The following is a 22143-nucleotide window of genomic DNA, read 5'->3' as shown; positions in this document are numbered from 1 at the left end:
GGATTGCAGCTAAGAATGAGGAAGTTGTGCAGGAAATGATCTCAGAAACACAGTGGGCTGAATACTGCCATGTTGGCCGCTCTTGGTTAAGAACGCCTTCCTCGATTGATCACGCTACTCTTGCAAAGAGCCAATCATTTTATTTGTACTGTCACACCATCCTTTTGTTTACAGAAGAATATACAGTCAACAAATTTAGCTGAGTATGAATGGTCCGTTTCTTCTTCAGGACACCAAGAGAAGACCTTTACAGTTCTGGTTTTTGCTTTTTAAGCATTTTGTAATAATACATGTGCAGGATTCACCAAGTCCTCTTGTGGAGGTCATCCTGACCACCCACCCCTAAGCAGCAAGGTCTGTCAGCTTCTGATCTGCCAGCCCCTTTTGGTGACTTGGGAAGTAGACACTGGTGAGCTTCAATAAAGCAGTAGAGCAAGCATTTTGTATCCCTGCCCTTCTTCACTGATTCAGACAATACTATGGGGCATTCCCCGGCAACATAAATAAACATGAAACAGATTTATTTTCATCAAACTTTAATATTTATTTCCTTTGTTTGATATGTTGCAGTTTCTGATGCCAAACAGCAAATGGGGGAAATAGCAAACACGTCCAGCCCTTCTATATAACAAGATTGGAAAGTTTACAAAGTGTGGTAAATTGAAGGATCCCAAATTGGTACAATGGAAGATTATTTAAGGAAACAAAGGAGACCCTTAACTCTACTCAAAGGAGTCATTTTGATGTTCAACTGAGGCTCAATATGGCGGGAAGTCCTCAGGTCTCTTTTTCCAACCTTCCTTTGTTTGTAGGGAAACAATCTATTTAGGTGCCCCGCAGTTGGAAACACTTCTCGCCTTCAGGGAGACCTAGAAACCAGTGTTTGCATGCACATGAAATTAGAAAAACTAATCTTATGACCACTATTGTACGATTCAATTTAGATAACATTTTCAGCCTAAAATACATTTATCATTTTTAATATTGCATTCACTTGAGGACGTTTATAGTGGATTTTAACCATTTGAGGCCAACCGGTTTATCAGCAATGGGCACTATGAATGCACTATTTTCTTCAGACATAGGGCTAAAATTGTTTTATTAGCGAGACTTTGAACATCTATGTTCAACTTAGTAGCCCAACAGGCTGTCATGATGATGCTATAGAACACACTCCCTCTACAGTAAAATTAAATGAATGGTCCAAATAATCTTGAGAGAAGAAGTTTAGTTCTTGAAGCAGAGAAGACACAGGGAACCTGGAGCTGGCTCACAGGATGTGCCGAGATGTCCCACTTTCCTGTGCAATTGACATTTTTATGGGTTGCCCATGTAACTCCAAGTACACAGGACACTGTTTTCAGTTCTGGGCTTTCATTTAACCTATGTATGTTGTTGTATGTATGTATGGGATTTGTATCCAGTAGTTGTCTAGTTATAGAATCACTTAATTATAACCGCTGGTAAAAGGAATGCCCAAAAATGTGGCTTCTCTGGTACAGGGCCAGCTGACCACCCAAGGCTTTTAGATATTGTTTGCAGTCAGTTTACAGATTTATTCTTTAAGAAATTAGAAGCCATGATTTTCCTCAAACAGACAACTCAAATTAAACCTGCAAAACAATGAATGGTACCATTAAACATATGTCAAGCACTGAGTGGCCTGCTGTGCCTTTACAGCTAGAGCCAGTGAAAAGCCACCCAAGCACAGAACCAACGAGTGAGTCCCACAGCACTGCATGGACACGGATGTGACCTTTACTTGTCCCTTTGGTCAATTCCATCCCTTGCAGGTATGTGTGGGGCATGAATGTAGGTTTACACAGTTGCCCTTTGAAGGATGCTACATGCACATCAGTGTGCACAACGCAACCCTTACCCCTCTTCCCCGAGAGCTGGGAATTCAGGAAAGGGTTGAAACAGTAACGCCAAGAAGGCTCCTAGGTAAATCTGCACAGTGTGGTTAGGTGTCACTGTTCCAGATCTACTATGGAAAATGCTAACTTTTTTGATGGAACCTTTACTTTTTTGTACCTCTTCCCATATAGTTGCATGTTTTTTCAACCCATTTATTAAAATACTTCAGAGGCCAGTTCCTTTAAATGCCCACATTTTAATGAAAATGGTCCATAGGTAATTTGGTAGTGTGAAGCAGAACACATAGCCCTATCCACCATTCAGTTGTGACAAAATCAGAATGTGAACTTGTATTCTGTAGTTCAAACCATAAACTTCAGTTCATAGCTTTCACCAAACTCAATGGTACTCATTTTATCAACCTAGGTAGGACATACGATTGTGTCGACCCTGAAAGGAAGTCAAACCTATGACGTGAAGGTTAAACAGTGCTCCCCATTGGCAGTTTGTCTAGTGATGACTGGGCTCATGTTCTGTAGTGGAAGGGAATGCCTGCTATGGAATCAGAAATGAGGGGAAGAGAGAATAGTGGAACGGACTTGAATGTAGTATGTAAGCAGGCAACACTATCAGATGACTTAATAGCAGCAAACTGGGAACTCGGCCACCAGAAACCTCAGACTACCCACAGCAGATGTGCCGTGCACCCAACAGTGCTCCTTGGATGAAACGATTGTGCCGATTATTCCAAGTCAAGAAACGGGGAGACTGGGCAAGGACATGTGACATTAACAAAGTCTGTGAGAATCTGGCGTCAGGCTCACCCCCACTCCGGATAGCCAGCAATGAAGGAGACTGCAAGGGGATTTCGCAGCCTGTAGGTGGAGGGGGATCTTTCAGGGGTGAGTGGAAGTGGGCTTGCTTACTCGCTAACTCACAGCAATCTCTCAAGGAAAGAGAACTCCATGGCACAGGTACTTGAATCCTCTCTGTCCCCTTACAAAATGTTGCCATCTTTTACTACAGACCAATAGGTTTTTATCAAAGTCATCCAGAGCTATAACTCTTAAGAATGCATTTCTTTGTCAAATAATGTGCCAGGAATGGAGGCTAGGCGCACCCATGGCATGGAAGTCTTTTTGGACCGTCTTGCACAGGGCAAACATTGGCTGCATACAAGCACACCCTACATCTGCTTTTCAGGCACCGAAATTAGCTATCATTTTTAGTTTTCAATTTGAAGCAGCAGGTTTGTGCATGGGGAAAATAGTTATTAATGCAACTTCCAACTAAGCGAGCCATGTAATCAAACACCAAGCGCTGCCGTCATAGTATTCCTCTTCTGGTTACTTGGAGTCAGAACACACCCAAGTAGCCAATGGTGGGAAAATGCTGACAACCAAACGAAAACTGGACAAACGGGGACCTCTTGTGCCCAAAGACTTTTTTCGTACCTTGCATAACGTTTTTGACTTGAAATGAACCAATGTTTTAAAACAACAAAAAACAGATTTTAATGTTCTGTGGGGAAGGGAGATCACCCACTGTAGTTTGCTTCAGAAAAGAAAGGCTTCCTAGCATTTCACACAACTTCCTTGCAAGGAGTTTTCACAGCAGAAGCGAGATGCAAGCACAAGGTGTGGGTATGAAAATAAATTAATAGTAACCAACACTTTCATGGACACTGAAAGACACTTGACATTTTCTTTACCGGAGCAGACATTTCACGAAGAACAAAGGCTCATTCCTTAACAGGGCAGAAAGGGGCAAAGGCAATGTGGAAGTTGAGGGGGGGGGGAAGGGTCTTGATCACCATTCTGCTTAGTGCAGCAATTCCTGTGGCGGTACACAGCATGTAAGGTGGAATGGTTGAGGTCTAGCCGGTTCAGGACGACCAACCAGTTGGGTAGAAGTGATCAACCTCTCTCAATGGATGTGGTTTTTGTTTGGGCACATAAGGATATGTGCTGGTCTTCAACTTGACAGAGGAGGCAGCAGAAACAGCCTCCATTCACCTTGCATCAGAATACAAAAATTCACATCCTCTCCACAGGCGGAGCTCTTGTACAGGTCCCCTTGATAAGGATACATAATTCAAACCCCTCTCTTGGTGCACGCCTCCAATCCTCTCTTAGCAGTGTGCACTTCCTATTAGAACCATCCAGCTATGGCCGGAGGATTCTGACTTCATAGAGCATTGTAGCCTCCGACACAGATACCTCCCGATTGGCTGAGCCACAGTAGCATTTTGTCTCTGGAAGGTTTGCTTCTCCTGTTCATGTATTCTCTGGATGGCCATCTTTTATACATGCTCCCTTAATGGAACCACAGGATACTTTTGTAATCCGTCTGATGTGTGGGCATCCCTTACAGCCATTCTTGCTTTCTGACAAAATGTAAGACTCATCTCGTCACTGCATGTGCATATATCTTTTTGTATGAGTGCCCCTCAACAAGGGATGATTGGTATAAGACTGTATATCATAGACCAGTACTACATGGAGCATGGCGTCCCTTTTCCATCATAGCTGGCCCATTTCCTGTAACCATCCTCCAATGCTGAAACAAGAGGAAGCAGATGTCTCGTATATTATACTCCCTTCCATGCCGCATCACAGTTACCATCTCTGGGTCAAAAGGCGGGCATCTTGCATCCGTTTTGCCAGGGGGTATACCAGTCTTAGAGCCCTTTCCTATTCACTGGCACCATAGGTTATTTCCCCAATCGACTTATCAGGAGGGTGCAAGTTTTCCATGCCTGTTCAATTCCACTGGAACAGGAAGAGACCTCTTCCACCCTCAACCAACCCATGTATGTGCAACTATAATCTGCTTCCGTCACATGAAGCAAATAATCTATTGCATACTCCTTTGTTTCTGAATGGTATGTGGAAATGGACACCAGATTGGTGCCTCATGGATCCAGTGGTGGGTGTCTTGAATGACAGTGCAAATTACTGTGGCCTGAGGATTGTCGGTTAATAACCTCTTCCTCATGTGTTCATGCATCTAGAATATCAATAATTACAGGCGGGAGATGGCTTATTTGGTTGACTTAGAATGTACTGCCTACGCCAAGTATCCTTAATAGATGCGCAAGATATTGAGCGCTTGTGTTTGTTTCCGCTGCGACCATACATCCTTCTAACCATAGGCACACAGTTCTCAGAGTTGGTCTCATGCATTTCTTCAAAGCTCAGGCAGCCAATGTTCAGTGGAAGAATGAAAAGAAAGATATGCACTGGAGGGGTCCTGCTTCTCCCATTTGCTGTTCCTCCAATTCACATTCAAATGTTCCTCAATTTACATAACACTGATTGAGTCCTCGCAAACGAAGTTCAGGGAAGGGCCATTCTGTAGTCCATGATTCAGATCAAGATTTATATATTGCATTTCATCAGAGGAAAAAAAAATATAAAATAAGAAAGCTAGGTCTGTGTCCTCCTGCAGCTCGCGTCCCTGTGACGCCACTCCCGACCGGCAGGGCATGAACCTTCACCGAGGCACGTCTCTTAGGATGGTGTTGCTGTCCAGATCCATCCCGTTGGGCAGAGACTGCTTGGAGCATCGCACCCGCCCTTTTCCTGAATCGCGCCTTCATGCGCTCCCGCTCTTTTTCCTGGCTTAATGAATGCAGCAGGTTTTCACCATATTTCCTTCAAAGCACCAAACTTGGCCTGTGGGTCTGTCCATTCACTGTGAAAACAAAACATATGAAAGACTGTTAGGCTTGGCTGTGTCAGAGTGTGAACCGAGGCACGGCAGTTAGGAGGACAGATAAGGAGCGAGAGCAAATGGTTTGATAGAAAGCGATTACAGTGGCCGAGCAGCAAGCTGGCTTCTAGATGCCTAGCGTATGGTCATGTGATCATGGTACAAATAGCAAACCAGTATTCTGAATTGACATGTTCGGCAAAAAGGTCTTTAAATTTTGATGAAGTGGGCATCAGTTCTGAACACTGTACTACACTGAAGTTTCTTGGGAACAGTTTGCCCACAGAATTAATGTCAGTGCTTACAATTTTTAACAAAGACCTACTAACTATTGAGCAGAATTTTTTTTATATAAAGTTCCGACAATTGAATTAAAATCTATTAGCATAATTCCCATTGTTATTCTGATAAACCATAACAATCTGAAGAAGGGATTAAGGTTGGACTCAAATCTCACTGGACACTTTGTTATGACAGTGTCAATCACAGAACTTGCAGAAAGGGAACGCAAACGCATTTGTCTCCAATCGAGGACCTTCCTGTGAAGTCCTGAAAATGAAATTCTGCATACTAAATGTGCCTCAAAGATTGAAATTGGTGATCAATTTGATAGTTGTATTTGTTATCTTCCAAACAGGACATGCTCTACAAAGCTCTAAACGGTTTGTGAACAGTTAATTGACAATGGCGTAACAAACTCACCTTTTTTGCAATACAATTATTTAAACTTTTAATGGAATAATGCTACACACTTTAACAATGAATTTGTCAACATGGTCTTGTCACGGAGGTAGAAATTGGAAGAGCCTGTAAGATTTGTAAAGTCGATCTGCTAAAACATCCTGGCCATAAACTGTGATCTTCATGGATAATATTGTGGTGAAGTGCAGATGATGACAGATACATCCTTAGTTAAAATAAGGGCACTCAAAAAATGAGTAAGGCCCGAGTAAAGAGGTGGAAGCGTTTACTTGTAATTCTTCCACTGGGTTAAGGGTCAACTGCAGGGTCACAGTTGACATTCATTATGAAAAGCTTTGTAAAGTCACTTTTCTATGTTCGGAGCTCCTGAGGACCACTAGGCCAGTCCATGTTCAACTACAGGAGAGTGTGGGGGAACACACCCTACAGAATGCCGATGCCACGTGGTTCGAATGAGTGTAGAACCTGCTAGGAGTATTGTTCAGGAGTCTCCAGAAGAACTAAAACACATTCAGGTGCTCAGGAAATTACCCAGGATGCAAGTTTATAGGCCATGTTCTGGGCTAAGGGAGATCTGTTTACACCAAGGTTTTCTGTATATGCTGGATGCGCCCTTTCCTCAACATGGCTGAGGAGTCAAGGCTATACTCTCAAGAGGGAGCAGGATCATACAAAGGTGTACAACAAGCAATTACTGATGGTCCACACAACATACAACCACAAACTATTTTCTTAATACAGGGTTATGCAAGGAGACAGAAGAAAAAAGAAATGACTATATTAGACCACCACAGAAATTACTAACTGCTGATGAAGCAGTTCGAGCCCACATGCAGCATTCTAAATGGTTGTGTTGGATAATATTGGGTTTCACCTCACATCAAAACCAACATGTCTTTATTCGTAGTAAAAGGAGCTGAGGCAGAAGAGAAGATGTGCTTTTGCACAGCTTGTGCATAGGAATTTCCTATGGGCCAATGTTATATAATTGGACAGAGACAAGCAGAAAGCCTTGCGGTTTAAGGCAAAAAATAAAACACAGTGAGAAGCGTGCAGCATACAAACAGATGACAACCCTTGGCCATGAAGGCCAACTCAAGGACCCTGGTTAAAAAAAATGCTGGAGTGTAGAGAGGTGAACCAGATGCTGTGGGATGGTGGCGCTACTTTGGTAGCCCCGATTGCAGTCTTGGTTACAAAGGTGGTGGCCCATTGGTTTAAAAAAAAAGGTATGCTGCTCCCTTGGGCAGTGATAGGCACCCTACCGACTGTCAGTCCTAGGATTCCAGACATGAGGTGAGCTTTGCAAGGGCTAACAAATGTTCTTCATTGGAACCAGGAGGCAGGAAAAAGTCCTGTGCCCACTGAGTCAGGGGAAGAAGATCTGGTTAGGTGTGTTCTGGTTGGTAGGAAAGAATTCTGGATCGCACATAGAAAAATAACTTTACGTGGGGTTTGCAGATTTAAGGCAGATGCTTCAGCAGAGTCTGTGTTCCCTAGGTTATTTCTTGTCCCAGTTGCTTTGGGAAGAGTCCCAGCAATTGACCAAGATATGGTGCAAAAAGCACAATTCTTGTAGCACACTTGATCTAGATGCACATCCATATTCCAATAAGGTGCAGGCCACCACAAACATTTTGACGGCCACCCAATCGGGCATGGTTGCCCCATTTGAACCGCCCCGGGCTTCTTCCTCAGCAAAGACACAGGATGCAAATTCAGCAATGAATCCAAGACATCCATTCATGCTGCTGACCAGATGCGATCAAAACTACGCCGAGATTGTAGTCTCAGGAATAGCATGACCTTATATAATAAACGCTTTTCCCGGCTTACTGTCACAGTTGGCCTCAAGAACACACTAACTCTCAGAGAATGTTGAAAGTTTAAGGTTTCTGCAAAGGGGCGCCCAAATTGCCGCCCTGCTCTCTCGTGTTTTAAGGGCTTTTCCCTCCCTGGACCAGACATGCCTAAACCTGAAGGGCTCACTAGAGATTGGTAACCCCCTGCTGTCTACAAGTTGACTTGTTTGTTGCTGTGGCCTAAAGGCAAACGCCTTGTGTATCTGTCTCCCTGTGGTAATTCCTAGGCGAATCCTTTCCAGGGGTCCCACTGAAGAAATAATTATTTTTTACAACTGAGTGAAGTGCCTCAGAATTACCCGGCCATCTCTTTTCTTTTCCTCGTGCTTTTTTACTCCTCACCCGGAACTTCTCAGGGTCTTTTTCCCTTGCCTTCAACCTCCTCTCCTCTCCTCTCCTCTCCTCTCCGTTATTCTTCCCACTGCCTCTCCCCTCTCTCTCTCACAGTCCCTCTTCTGTCCCTCCAATGGCCCCCTTTCTACTCCCGACTTCCACCATTTGATCTCATTCTCCACTCTATACCTCTCCACTACATTCTCCTGCCTCTTACACTACACTCTCTGCCTTCTACTTCTCCACTAAATGATCCTCCCTCTTCCTCTACACTCTCCTTCCTCTACACTACTCACCTACCTCTACCTGCCACTACACTCTTTCCTCTACCTTTCCACTACACTCCTCCCTCTACCACTGCATGACAATCTATTCCTCCCTCTACTCTCACTAGACACTGCATCCTCTCATCCTGAATGCTGGTACTCACAGTCCTACGGAAGAAGTGTAAATGCTAGCAAATATTGTGCACAACAGGTAGGCAGTCAAAAGAAGAGGTACTTGACCATTTCAGCCAGGCACAGATAAAAAGAACAAAGTCTGAGGCTTTCCCAACTTCCACACACCACCTCTAGGACAGGACTAGCTCTGGGAAACAACCTGGGGCAGAAGACTTAGCATGGGAAGAGGGGATCCCTATCCAAGGAGTAAGGCTCAAGGAAAAACAAACATGAAAGGCAGTGTTCAAAGACTATGATCAGAGTCCTCCTCCATAACAGCTCATAGTCTGAGTCTTGCTCTTCGGTGCATCAACAAGTCATTCTTAGGTCTCCTATTTAAAGATTAATTCCTCCTGGCAGCTGCTAGTGTATGGTGGCTATCCTGGGCAATGGTCCCATGGATTGCTGACAACAGCCTAGTTCCTCCCAGTCTTTCCTGGGATAATTTCATGCAGAAGTCATTTGTAAGTCTCCCCAGCAAAAGGCAGTATGTTATCATCGGAACTGGCTGCTGGCTTCATTCAATCATGAGCCCACTACAGGCCTGGTCCCATAGGATCCTATTAAGACTGATTTTCTATACCCTGGCCTGGTGGACAGATGTATAGAAGGTCAACCTATATTGTGACAAGGACGACTATAGGGAGCTGTAGCCAAACCAGTTCGGATAGCAGTGACAGGCGGTCTAGGCTAAGTTCTTCAGAGGCAGTGAGCTTGTAAAGGGTCCACAATGAGGTCACACAATGTGAATCACAAATTACACAGACAGGATGTATAAGAAATACATTACTCACCGGAATCTTATTTCTGATGCTTGCATCTGCTTAGATTCACATGCTATGCATAGGCCGACATCTAGTGGAAGCTGCAGAGTATTACAGTTGTTGTTTTCAAAATTCAAAAAGGGACGTCGGCAGGGCTTGCCAGTAATACTATCCTTAGTGTGACGTCCACTGTACCCATGGTCCTTCACGCGTCGGGGTCCCTCAGATTGTTTTTTTCCACCATCGTGAGCTGTCGCTTATCGCAGAGTGCAATGCTGGCTAACGCCATTTACTTTATCAAAGTTTAAAAATAGTTCCTCTTCCTGTCCTTCTTGCAAGCCCAACCGTGCCCTTCGTCGTGGTCCCGATTAAGACACAGGTTACACACCTCGTGTCAAATCTAAGCAGATTCCACAAGCCTCAGAAGAACAAGTTACTTACCAACTGGTAACGCTGTTTCGATTGGATATTACTCCAACGTATTCCACATCTTTGACATGTAATGTCAACAGCTGGGCACTTCGGAAACTTTTTCGGCAGAGGGCGTTCTGCGTCGACGTCCCTCAAAGGCCTCAGTCGAGGGTGACGTCACTGGATGCTATAAATAGGATGCATGGCACCCGTAGCCTCAGTTTATGTTTTTTCCCTCCGAACGTGTGGCACCAATCCAATGCCTGCAGGACTACACATAGCCTTGCGGAAACGTAAGCTGCAATTGCATAGGAAATTCTCCAGAGGGGCAGGCTGGGAGGGCGATGTGGAACACGTTGGAGGAACATGCAATCGAAAGAACATTATCAGTTGGTAAGTAACTTGTTCTTTGAATGGATTGTGTCCTCCAACGTATTCCACATCTTTGACAGACTCCCAAAGCAGTACCAGAAAAATGGAGCAGGGAAAAGAATAAATTTAGAATATCCAAACAGATGGCGGAATAAAGAACTGCCTTATCAAAGGCCATATCTTGACCATGGATCGTATACAGGGAGTAATGTTTAACAAAAAGTGTGGATAGAAGCCAATGGGGCTGCTTCACAAATATTCCTAATAGGAACTCCTCGTTGGAGGGCGGTGGAAGTAGCCACGTTCCTAGTGGAATGAGCTTGCAACCCTTCGGGAGGGTCCTTATCCGCCAATCGGTAACACTTGGTAATGGTGAGGATAATCCACCTGGGCAAGGTCTGCTTGGTAACAGCCTGGCCCAATCGGTGTCCAGCATATCCCACAAAGAGTTCATCATCCACTCTGACCCTGGACATCCTAGAAATATAAAAGCTCAGAGCTCTCCTAGGATCCAACTTATGTAGACACTCCTCTTCTTTACCAGGATGAGGAAGAGGATAGAAAGAAGGAAGAACCACTTTCTGACTCAAATGAAATTCAGGCACTACCTTAGGTAGAAAGGAAGGACATACCCATAGTACAACCCTGTCCTTGTGGAACACCAAAAGGGCGGCTTAGATGAAAGTGCCTGCAATTCACTCACTCTGTGAGCAGAAGCAACCGCCACCAAGAACACTGCATTGAAGGACAATAATCTCAAGGACAAGAGTGCAAAGGTTCAAATGGAGCACCCATTGGAAATTTCAAAACCAAATTCAAATCCCAAACCGGCACCTGGAAAGAGGACGGCAGGAACACAATCAGTCCTTTAAGTGCTCGTCTGAAGAATGCTCCTACTTTAGGATTCCTTTGGTTTCTTAAATATAGACAGCGCCGCCAAGTAACCTTTAATGGTACCTACACGAAGGCCCCTGTGGACCAAAGAAAGTAAGAAAGACAAAACCATAGGAATGGAACATTGAAAGGGATCAATATTTTGTCCTCTGCACCAGTCGCAAAACTTATGCCAACGGTACAGGGATTTTGTTGCTGGCCTTCTGGCCCAAAGCAACACCTCCATCACATCATCCGGGAGGTCCCAATCCTTATATCTCAACCTTTCAGATACCAAGTGTGAAGGTTGAGAGTCCTGACCTCTGGATGGAGAACCTGACCCCCCCCCCCCCTCTCGCAAGAGCAGATCCTCTCGATAGGGAAGACAGCGTGGAGGGCAGATGGACATTTCTAGAAGGTCTGGGTACCACACTCTCCTGGCCCAATCTGGAGTAATGAGAATCACGTGGGACCCGAACCTCCGTAACCTGCGTAACACTTGAGGAATGACAGGGACTGGAGGAAATGCGTACAGCAGTGGGAATGACCAATCCACTACGAATGAGTCTCCTAAGGCTCCTCTCGGAAGAAATTACCTTGAGCAAAATCTTTCGCACTTCCTGTTGGCAGTGGTGGCGAAGAGATCCACTTGTGGGGTTCTCCAAAGGGTGAAGATCTCCAGAAGGACTTCCTGAGGAAACTCCCACTCGTGAGAGATCGCGCTCTGCCTGCTCAGAGCACCCGCCGCTGCATTTTCGTTTCCGGCCAGATGAACTGCCGAGAGCGAAATTCCCTGCTGGATGGTCCAGAACCAGAGCTGCATTGCCTCTCTGCACAACTTGAGTGACCCTACCCTCCCTTTTTTGTTGAGGTAATGCATGGCTACTGTGTTGTCCATCATGATCAGGACACTGTTCCCCCGCACAGACTGCAGAAAAGCCTTCAGGGCTAGCCTGATGGCACTCAACTCGACAAGGTTGATGTGGAGTTTGGACTCCGACGGAGACAACCGACTGCTCGCTGTCAAGGACTTCGGCATGAGCGCCCCATCCTGTGAGGGAAGCATCCGTCACTATAGTCACCTCCGGTCATGGTTGCCAAAACGGCACCCCCTTCATCAGGTTCCCTTCGTCGCCCCACAACAGAAGATCCTGGGAGACAGAGGGGAATCTGAACGGGATCCGACACCTTGCCTGAGAAATGCGATCACTGCATCTTGAGGACCTGTTGCAGGGATCTCATCCTCAGCCTGGCCTCTGGCACCAGAAAAATGCACAATGCCATGAGGCCGTGCAACGTTAAGAATTCGAAAGCTGGGAGACTCTGGGCACGTTGAAACTTGTCCACCATCTGCACAATGTGATGGGCCCTCACCTTGGGAGGCGAGCACTTCCAAGGACGTGTCGAACACAGCCCCAATGTACTGGAGCTGTTGGGAAGGTGTCAGATGCGACTTCTTGAAATCGAGGGAGAAGCCCAGCCTGTGGAGGGAGCCGCAGGTGAGACCGAGGTGAGCCACTGCTTGCTCAGGAGAGCACGCACGGATCAGCCAGTAATCCAGGTAGGGGTAGACGTGAATCCCCCCCTCGCCTGAGACACGCTGACACCACCACCATTAGCTTGGTGAAGACCCTCAGGCGGAGGTCAATCCGAATAGCAGGACCTGAAACTGAAAGTGCGAGTCGCCAGCCGCAAACCTCAGGTACTTTCTGTGCTTGGGATGAATCGGCAAATGAAAGTAAGCATCCTGTAGGTCCAGAAACACCAACCAATCGTGAAGTTGAAGGGCCTGGAGGACATGAGAAAGAGTGACCATCTTGAACCTGTCCTTCCGGAGGAGTTTGTTCAACCAACGCAAGTCCAGGATGGGTCTCAATCCCCCAGTCTTTCTTTGGGATAAAAAATATGGGGAATACCAACCCTTGTTCCTCTCCGCTACAGGCACCAGTACTATAGCGGCTTTCTCTAGCAGGGTCATGATTTCCTGCACAAGGAGCGGATCTGGAAGCTTCAAAGAGTTTCCCCGGTGGATTGTCGTCAGGCCACTTTAGGAAGGGAAGGCAGTAGCCTTGGACTATTGTATCCAGAAACCATGCATCCGAAGTAATGGCTCACCACTCTTCGAGATGCTTAGACATTCTGCCCCTAACCAGCGAACCATGGGACATGGCCTCGTGACGGTTTTGGAGTGGCCGCGGCAGTGCCTGAAGGCAAAGAGGCAGCTGCCTGAGCGGCTTTGGCACCTCTATTTCCCCCCCCGACCACCATGGGTACTTTTACAGTGACCCTTTTGACTGGCGGCTCCTCTCGTTCTACCAAAGGAGGAGTAGTAACGAAAAGAACCTCCCCTCCACTGCTGTCCCCTAGGACGAAAAGGCAGAGGTTGACACATGGCTGCGCTTAAAGATTTTGCTGCAGCTTTTGAGGTCTGCAACCTCTCAAGGCTCTTGTCAGCCTTGCTGCCAAACAAATGTGTGCCATCAAAGGGCATGTTCAAAAGATGGGCTTGCATATCAGGAGCAAAACCAGACTTCCGCAACCACGCAAATCTGCGTATAACGGTGCTCGCAGCCATGGACCAGCTAACACTGTAGGCCGTGTCCAAACCCGACTGAAGGGATTCACACATGGCATCTTTGCCATCTTGCACGAGAGCAAGGAACCCATCCCTTTCTTCCCCCTCGGGAATATGCTCAGCCACAAGAGAAACGGTTCCACAGAGTGTGTGTACAAGTGCAGTTGGCCGATTTCAATGCCATACTTACCTCCGAAAACACTTTGCGTGCCCAACCGTCGAAGCGATTGTCGTCCCCATCAGGACGGAGGGTAGGATATGCAGCCTGCCTCGAGGTGGCCATAGCCACCTGAACCACCAAACATTTGGGAGCGGGGTGAGTGGATAGGTAGCTGGGGTCACTACCGGAAGGGTGGTATTTCTTGGTTAACGATTTGTTATCAGCCGGAAGAGATTCCGGTGACTGCCAAGCAGCCGCCACCCTTTTCTGTAAGGTAAGATGAAAAGCTAATACAGGGTCAGAGGACGGACTTTGATCTAAAATGTCTGAGATCATTTTGCACAAAATCTTCAGGAGAACTGGACCAGCCCAGATACTCCGAGACCCTAGCCATGAGCCTCCTGTAGGACGACTCAGCATGAGCCTCAGGCTCAGGCCTGCCAAATTCCACTTCCGGAGAAGCGTCCAGCCCACTAGCGTCATGAAGAGTTTGCCTCAACTCTTCCAGTTGGCTATTCCCTGAAAAGACAGGAGCCCCATCCGGCTCAACAGGGCCAAGATCAAAATCTGACCTCTCCTCCTCCTCATAGATGTCATCCAGAGGGAGGAAAAAGTCCTGTCTCGGAACAGCTGAGGGCCTGGAGTCCATAACAGGCCTCACAGACTTGGAAGTAGCCTACCTAGGAGGATCACAGCAGTAGGCATCTCAGATGGTAAATTTCGGCCAAAAGGCCTCGAAATTGTCGAGGGTACCGATGGCTTTGGTGGCGACCGACACTGGCGCCGACGGCGCTGTGGACTGATACGTAGTCAACGCCGACCTCAAGCATTTAGCAGGTTTCAGCGGTCTCGCTGGGGATGAGGACCGAGACCTGGAAGCACGTCTCTTGCGACTATCCTGAGCCTTGTCCGAACAGGACCTCGAAGGTTCCCGATGAGGATCACTCCGAGGACCCCGGCCCGAATGCATGCGAGCCACGGATAGAGACCGTTCCTTGCCGGCTTAGTCAGAAGGCGCGGACGGAACTGTGCCCTGCGATTGAAAAATTGACAACATCTGTTCCCGAAAAGCAGCCCATTCTTTTGGGGTCGAGGACTTAGTCGGGCAAGCCACTTTCCTTGCCGCACCATCCTCCAAGGAGGACGGGGAAGGCGACCAGTGACGGCACTTCCTAGCGCACCGAGACAAGGAGGATTAATGGCGGGAACCACTCTGGGACCGAGACCCCCGGGACTCCTTCCAACGTGGAGAGTCACCCCTCGAATCGTCAGGGGGGATACCCTAGGACTTGGATTTACTTTTAGACTTACTAGGTTTGGAACCCCTACCTACCTGAAACTTCCCCTTACGTTCCTGCAAGGCCTTAGCAGTCAGTGACTGGCATTTGGAACAGTCGGTGTCGTAACTTTCACCCAAGCACCACAAACAAATGCGATGCAGATCAGTGATCGACATTTTAGACTTGCAGTCCCGGCAGGTCTTGAAGCCAGACCGCGGAGTCGGAGTGGTCAAAGAGGAAGACATTCTCACGAAGACTACACGAGGCGGTCCGAATTCTCGAAGCAAACACGTTTGCGGAAAAAATGGAACTGAGGCTGGCCAAAACACATTATACAAAAATGACTACTAGCAAGTAGGGTTATCACACAACACTGAATAAAATAGATGTATTGCTATAGGGCATAATACATATCACAAACTCCTGCAAAGGAAATGTTAGATTACAATTATGCACTCAAGGTCCACAGAGAATGATCCCCAACTAATACAGTCCAGCCCTAAGTTGTCTGGGGTCTTTTGCCCAATAGTTCAGGTAAAAGTTCCACAGAAGCAGGAAAAAAGGCAAGTAACGTCTCTGGGGTCCAGTGAAGAGTTCTTAGGGTTACAGTTAAACTAGCTAATAGAAGTAGGCCCAACTTTCAGAGGTCTTGCACAAGCAAGCAATGGCAAAGCCAGTATTGTTATAATAATGTTTATTATAAGCCCATTGACAGTATAGGGGTAGGTAAGAAGCTCTATAACTTAACCTCCCATACTCTTATTCTTCCTCAGACTTGGCAGAACAAAGGTCTGTCACTGTTGCAAGGACTCTCAATGGAAGAATGCAGCAAAACCCGATGCAGGACCTCTCTCAGGACTGGACTCGGGTCAGGTAAGCGATTTCGGGCGGTGGTCACGGCAGCACAGTGACGTAAAGGGACTCAACTGCTACGGTCAGACTTTCCCTCCTATCTCGGGACCCCTTGGCGCTAGGACGCCCAAATTCTGTAGGGCCAGCTGAGGATACCCCAAGTTCCAGGTCGAAACTTGGAACAGTGACACCAGCAGCACGATGCCCCAAATTCAGAGCTGGTCAGCCACAGGACGATCCTGGACATTTCCCAAGGCTCTTCATTGCAGGGCACCGAGCAGACACTCCAAGGGTCCCAGCTCCTTCACAGTACTTCTAAAGATCACAAGCAAAACGGGGCTCCTCCCGGACAGCAGCAGAAGTTGGTAGCCAAGTCTTCTTCCGACGGGTCTCTGGTGTCTTCGTGGGTCTCACATCTGGATAGGATTCTTGACTTCTTCAGGTTTCTCCAGGATCTCTGAAGAATGGGTGCAGAGGTCCTCTTATCCTAAAAGCCAGGCAAGAGCAGCTGCCCTCACTAGCCAATAGCAGGACTAGCCCCCACACACACCCCAGCAGTGGTCCAATCAGGACCACTGGTGGGAACATTCATACATACCACTCAGACACACCGAAACCAGTTTGTGGATTGGGACCAGACAGTACCAGCCCACATCCTGCCAGGAAAAACACACCTTCCCGGGTTTTTAGGATTTTCCTGGCCTTTCAGGCCAGTAAGAAGGCTAAAGAACAGGATGGCAAAAGGACAAGCGAAAAATACTGTGGCACGGCCATGTCTGACCAGTAGCCACAGTTAGTAGCCAAACACACACCTAGAGAAACCAAAAATCTAGTCTAGGGCAAAACAAATATGTACCCATTTGTACTGCAGTGTAAGCCGCATTGTACAATGATAAAAAGCTACCAAAAGTGATACAAAAGTAACCAAAAGTAGTAACACAGTAACACGACTAAGGGAAACAAGGTTTCCCAGTACTGATAGCCTGAAGGACATGTCAGTTTCCCCATGACATGAGCAAAGGTCAGTGCAGTGAAGCTTTATGCTTCACTGCACTGTACAATGTACAGGTTAGATTCAAAAATAAAAGTATAAGGTTTGGGGGTTCCATAAAGTTGGAAGGAAAGGTGCAGTAAAGAGAAACCTTTCCTAACAGAGCCCACCTTAGGGCCGGGTTTAGCAAGAGCCCTCCAGATTCTGCTTCTCTGTTAGCAAACTTTATTTTTTGATTTTGCTCGTCAAACCAGGTTTTGGATTAGGACTCTGAGGAAGCCTGGCAGTGTCCATTCTCTCTCTCGGATCTTGCTCTCCACCCAGTCATGATTAAGTAGGTTCACCGAGTGCTTGGCTGATGTAGCAGATTGGAACAGTGTCCAGAATTGGGTTTCTGCCAAATCTGGGTCTATTCTTGCTTCTCCTCCATCCCTGCATATACCCAAGGGCTGCCGATAACTGGGACGTGAAGGGTTCACTGGAGACACCTGTGTCCTAATACCATATTGCTTTTGGGAGTAGCTGAGGTACACATGTCCTGACAAACCCTGGTATAGCTGCTGATGTCTGGTTATTAGTCGACTTTTGGCACTGCTGACCGAGGCCTTAAATAGAGGGGAGGCCATTTTGGAGTCCAGCTACCCGATAACTGCGGCCCCGACTCTGCCATAGTGCTTCCATAATATGGGTTCCTCTCATCTCCGATGTGCTGCTTTGGCAGTATCCAGTCTCTGCCCTTGAAACGTGTGCCCATGATTTCGGTTTCCAACTGCAAAATGCATGCACCAGAATCCCTCAAAAGTTACACAAGTTCCTTTATTGTCACATTTTATGCATGCATCAAGCGCTACAAGTCTGGGGTTAAGAATGAAGCAGGAGGCCCTAGAGTACCTCTGCATACCACCTCCAACATTGACATTACTGAGCAGGTGGCCTCCCCCAGTTCATAACCCACTTCACCAATAGAAGTCAGACACAGTGGTCATTGACCTTTGGCTGTGTCTGATGGAAGCAGTCACTTGCTTGCTCCGCAAAAGGTTGTAGCTTGCAGGACGGATGCTTCCAAATCACAAGATTTGTGGTAAGTCAACTTAAAACCTAAGCTGCCCCTAAAACACTTTGCCCCAATATAAAGAAAAGAAGACTAAAAGAGTGCTTATCAGGATGTTAATGTTAAAGGTATTTGTACCACGCACAGAGTGGTCCCCAGGTGCTCTAGTGGATCTGAAATGGATGGTGTGGAAATAAATGGGTGGGGGTGGGCTAGTAGGGTGTAGTGGGAATGGGAAAGTGAGAGTTGAGCTGTCTGTTGCCAGCTTGAGCTCAGTTTGCACCGTTCGCCGAGCTTAAGTCCAGTGTTCTGGCTAGTGCGAATTCTGATGTGCTGTTCTGCCAGGTTATGTGTTTGCAATGTGGTGAAGTATGTGCGGATTGCTGTGCAGAGAAGTGGTTGTGTGAGTTTCTGTATGAGAAGTGTATGCAGAAAGGTGAGGCTTTAGTGTTGGGTTAGTGGGTATTCCTTACCTCTTTGTGTTTGCATTTCTGCACTTGACATCTATGGTTATCCTGTGTGTTTGGTATTGTAGTTTGTCTGGCCAGGTTGGCAGGCATGTTGAGGAATGGCAGTTTTCCTCTATTATTCTAGTGGTATACATACCTGGCTTTAGCTGGCATTTTCCCCCGCCCTGGGGTTGGCGATGTTTAGGTTAGAGGATTCTGGTCCCTCTCTGCCCAACCCCTGTGGGGTTCTTACCTACCTACCTACGTTTCCTCTGAACTAGCGATATGTGGACATGGGTGGTCTGGTTGTCCACCCCCCGCCCTCTACTTATGGAAGATTAAGTTAGGCAACATGGGTCCCTCCCTGTGCTTCTTGTTTCCCGCTTAGTTTATGCTTCCTAATAGTTTCCTTCTGGTTCTGGAGCCAAGTTTCGAGTAGTTTCCTGAATTCCAGATCATCTCTTGTGTTGCGGATGTTTTTTGGTAGGTTATTGATGCCAGGTGAGCGAAAGATGATCCTCCTCATTTTCTTTTATTGTATGGTTTTGGTTCTAGGCGAATGTCGTTACTTGATCCGAGTGGTCCTGTCAGATGGTAGACTGGTATTTTCTCATTTAGGAACTCTGCTCCTTGGCTGTGGATTGCGCTGTGTGTTATGCACATGGTTTTGAACTTTATGCGCTGTGTTATTAGTAGCCAGTGTAGCATTTTTAGTGCTGGGGTAATGTGTTCTCTTCATGGTAGTTTGAGCAGGAGTCTGGCAGCAGCATTTTGGATGTGCTGAAATTTCTTTAATAGCTGTTTTGGCATTCCTAGGAATAGGCTGTTGGCGTAGTCTACTCTGGACCCGAGTGCGATGATTGCAAGCGTTTTGTGGGTGATAGAGAGGAATGGTAGGATCCGTTTTACCACATATAGGAGGAAGAAACATTTCTTGATTATAGCGCTTACTTGTGGCTCAAGTGTTATTTCGTTGTCCATCAAGACTCCCAGGTTCTTAACTATCATTGATGGAGTAGGTGCTGTTCCATGTTCAGTCAGTCATGGGATGTAGTGATAGTTTTCCCCACTTTTGGATAGGATCATTATTTCTGTTTTGCCCAAGTTGAGTTTAAGGCTTGGTGTTCATCCAGCCATAGAGTTCTTTTAGGCAGCCTTCCAGCATTGTGTTTTCTTCCTGTGTATCTATGTAGACAATGTGTGTGTCTGCAGCATAGTTATGGCATGTGAGGCTGTGTCTTTTAATGAGCTTGATTAGTGGAGCCAGATATATGTTGAAAAGCAATGAGGATAAAGAGGATCCAGGTGGATTCCCTTGGAGTGGATTTGAAAGGTTTGTTAGGAGGAATTTAATCCATCGTAAGGCTAGATTGGTGATTCATATTTCTTCCATTCTCCCGATGGGGATGTCATGGTTGGCTGTGTCAAATGCTGTGGAGAGATCCAAAAGTATTAGAGCTGTGCTTTTGCCTGAGTCTGCATTAGCCTTTAGATCGTCCCAGATTGAAAGCAGGGTCGTGTCCATTCCTCTCATCGGTCTGAAGCCTACTTCTGCCTGATCCAGCAGTAGGTGGTGTTCTATGAATTCTTGTGTAATGCTATGAACTTATGTTTCGAGTAGTTTCGCTGGGTATGGAACGTTGGAGATGTGTGTCGTTGGAGGTCCTCCACATTGCCTGCTGTGTCTTTGAGGAGCGGATTGATTTATGCCGATTTGAATGACCGTGGTACTTTCCCTGTCAAAAGTGATTGATGAAAAGGTTTCTGTAGTATTCAATGGGTGTTCCTTGTGCGAGGATTGATTTGTGCATGTCTGCCGGGCAGGGATCCATGGGGGAGCCTGCTTTCTTGCTATTGCTTACCAGCTTGACAAATGTCTCAGCTGATATTTGGGGAAGCGTCAGAGTTTGTTCTGGCCAACCTCGGATGGCTGGGTGGGTTTTATGTTGTGGTTGCTTGGTCTGCTTTGTCTGATCTGTTGGATGGTGCCGATTTTGTTTTTGAAGAGGTCTGCAAGGTCGTTGCAAAGTTTTATTGAAGGGATCGGTGTGTTGTTGCAGCCAGGGGGGGTTTCTCATTTAGTTTATGATTCGAGCAGTACCTCTAACCGGACTAATAATTCTTACTCTTTTGCTAGTGGTGAAGATTGCCAAGATTTCTCACACCACCAGATGGATCGTTACCCAATTAAGAGAGTGATGAATGAATGAATCCTCGAGATATCCGGATCCAACCTATCGCCATTAGCAACCAAGTGAACAGGCTCCCTCTCTACTAACGGTCTGTTCATGGAACACGAGAGGACACCGCCATCTCTTTGGTCACAATAGATCAGAATTCTTAACAGCCAATGTGATATGCCTCCAAGAAACCTGGCTCGATCAAAAGCCGGTGCGTGATGGCTTTAACCTGTTCATGAATCCTGCGATTGCTAACCCAAAAGGACGCCCCTCTGCAGGACTTTTGACCATAATCAGGATGGATTCTCTGTGGCAAGAAGTCAAACACGAAATCGTCAACCCTTGGATTCAGATCATCATCCTGCTTCAGGAACCCGATACAACCCTTTCAGTTCCTTCTAATGACCAATTCCATGATCAATAATATCTCGGCGTGCTAAATGCATATTGGAATCCTCAAAGCATCACTGACTAACTTTTTATAGACTCCTTTTTCTCCACATTTGATGAAGCCACTTTCACTTATCCTGGTATCACCTTCATAATTTGTGGAGATCTGAATATACATCTGTTTTCCAAAGCAGGCCAAGAGCTCGACGAATACAATTTAGAAGATCGCGCACGAAGATGGTCCAAAGAGATGCTGCAACGTAATATGATGCGTCTGGATGCGATTGATCCAACAACTAATTTACCCACCATTACTTGGTCACGAGATCAGAGCAGTGGAATCATCGACTATATATACCGCTCAAGCACCATCCGACCACCCATCCACTGTGCAGACAACCTTTATGTCGAAGATAGTGATCACTAGATCTTAATAAGAGTCTGGTCGATCCCAAGTCATAACTTGACATATTTAGAATTTCCAGACCTTGAAATAAATAATGCAAACACCCGATTGAAATTAACAAAAACGCAAATCAATCAACTTCCTTAAATCTTCCGCTCCACCAAGATGAAAGATAAGAAAACTAAACTATGTATGGCTGCTTCACAATCTTCAAAAGGCCCATAACAACAAGAAAATGCCGTTGCCACATAACCACAAGCACGCCTACTACAAATAATAGCTGCAAAGAAAAAAGATCTAAGGCACTTAATTAAACACCTAAAAAAAGGCCCTGCTATTATTCAGAATGCCCAAATCAAAAAAGCTAAAACACAAATTCAAAAATTGGTTAAAAAACCAGAAGATATTAGAACAACATGATGCAGAGACCATGCTGCGAGCTCTGGGACCAGGTAATACCCGTGACTTGTGGAAACTTCTA

General features: G+C 46.3%; 1 protein-coding gene across 5 annotated transcripts in view; it reads right to left on the bottom strand.

The window, feature by feature from the left end:
- Positions 1-519: 519 nt before the first annotated feature.
- LOC138569439 (cyclin-dependent kinase 16-like) overlaps positions 520-22143 on the bottom strand; it is a 381119-nt gene continuing 359495 nt past the window's right edge. For 3 of the 5 annotated variants that reach the window (XM_069647411.1, XM_069647409.1, XM_069647412.1), the window contains one exon: positions 5368-5553. In XM_069647411.1, coding sequence (XP_069503512.1) covers positions 5516-5553 — 38 coding nt within the window. In that variant the 3' untranslated portion in view covers positions 5368-5515. Of the gene's footprint in view, positions 5554-22143 lie in introns of all 5 variants that reach the window. The other 2 variants (XM_069647413.1, XM_069647410.1) reach the window with 2 other exon arrangements.

The sequence above is a fragment of the Ambystoma mexicanum genome, chromosome 2q (assembly GCF_040938575.1).
Source record: "Ambystoma mexicanum isolate Mex_15411 chromosome 2q, UKY_AmexF1_1, whole genome shotgun sequence".
Classification (NCBI taxonomy): Eukaryota; Metazoa; Chordata; class Amphibia; order Caudata; family Ambystomatidae; genus Ambystoma; species Ambystoma mexicanum.
Note: the sequence above shows the minus strand (reverse complement) of the source record. Positions and strands in the feature narration are given on the sequence as shown.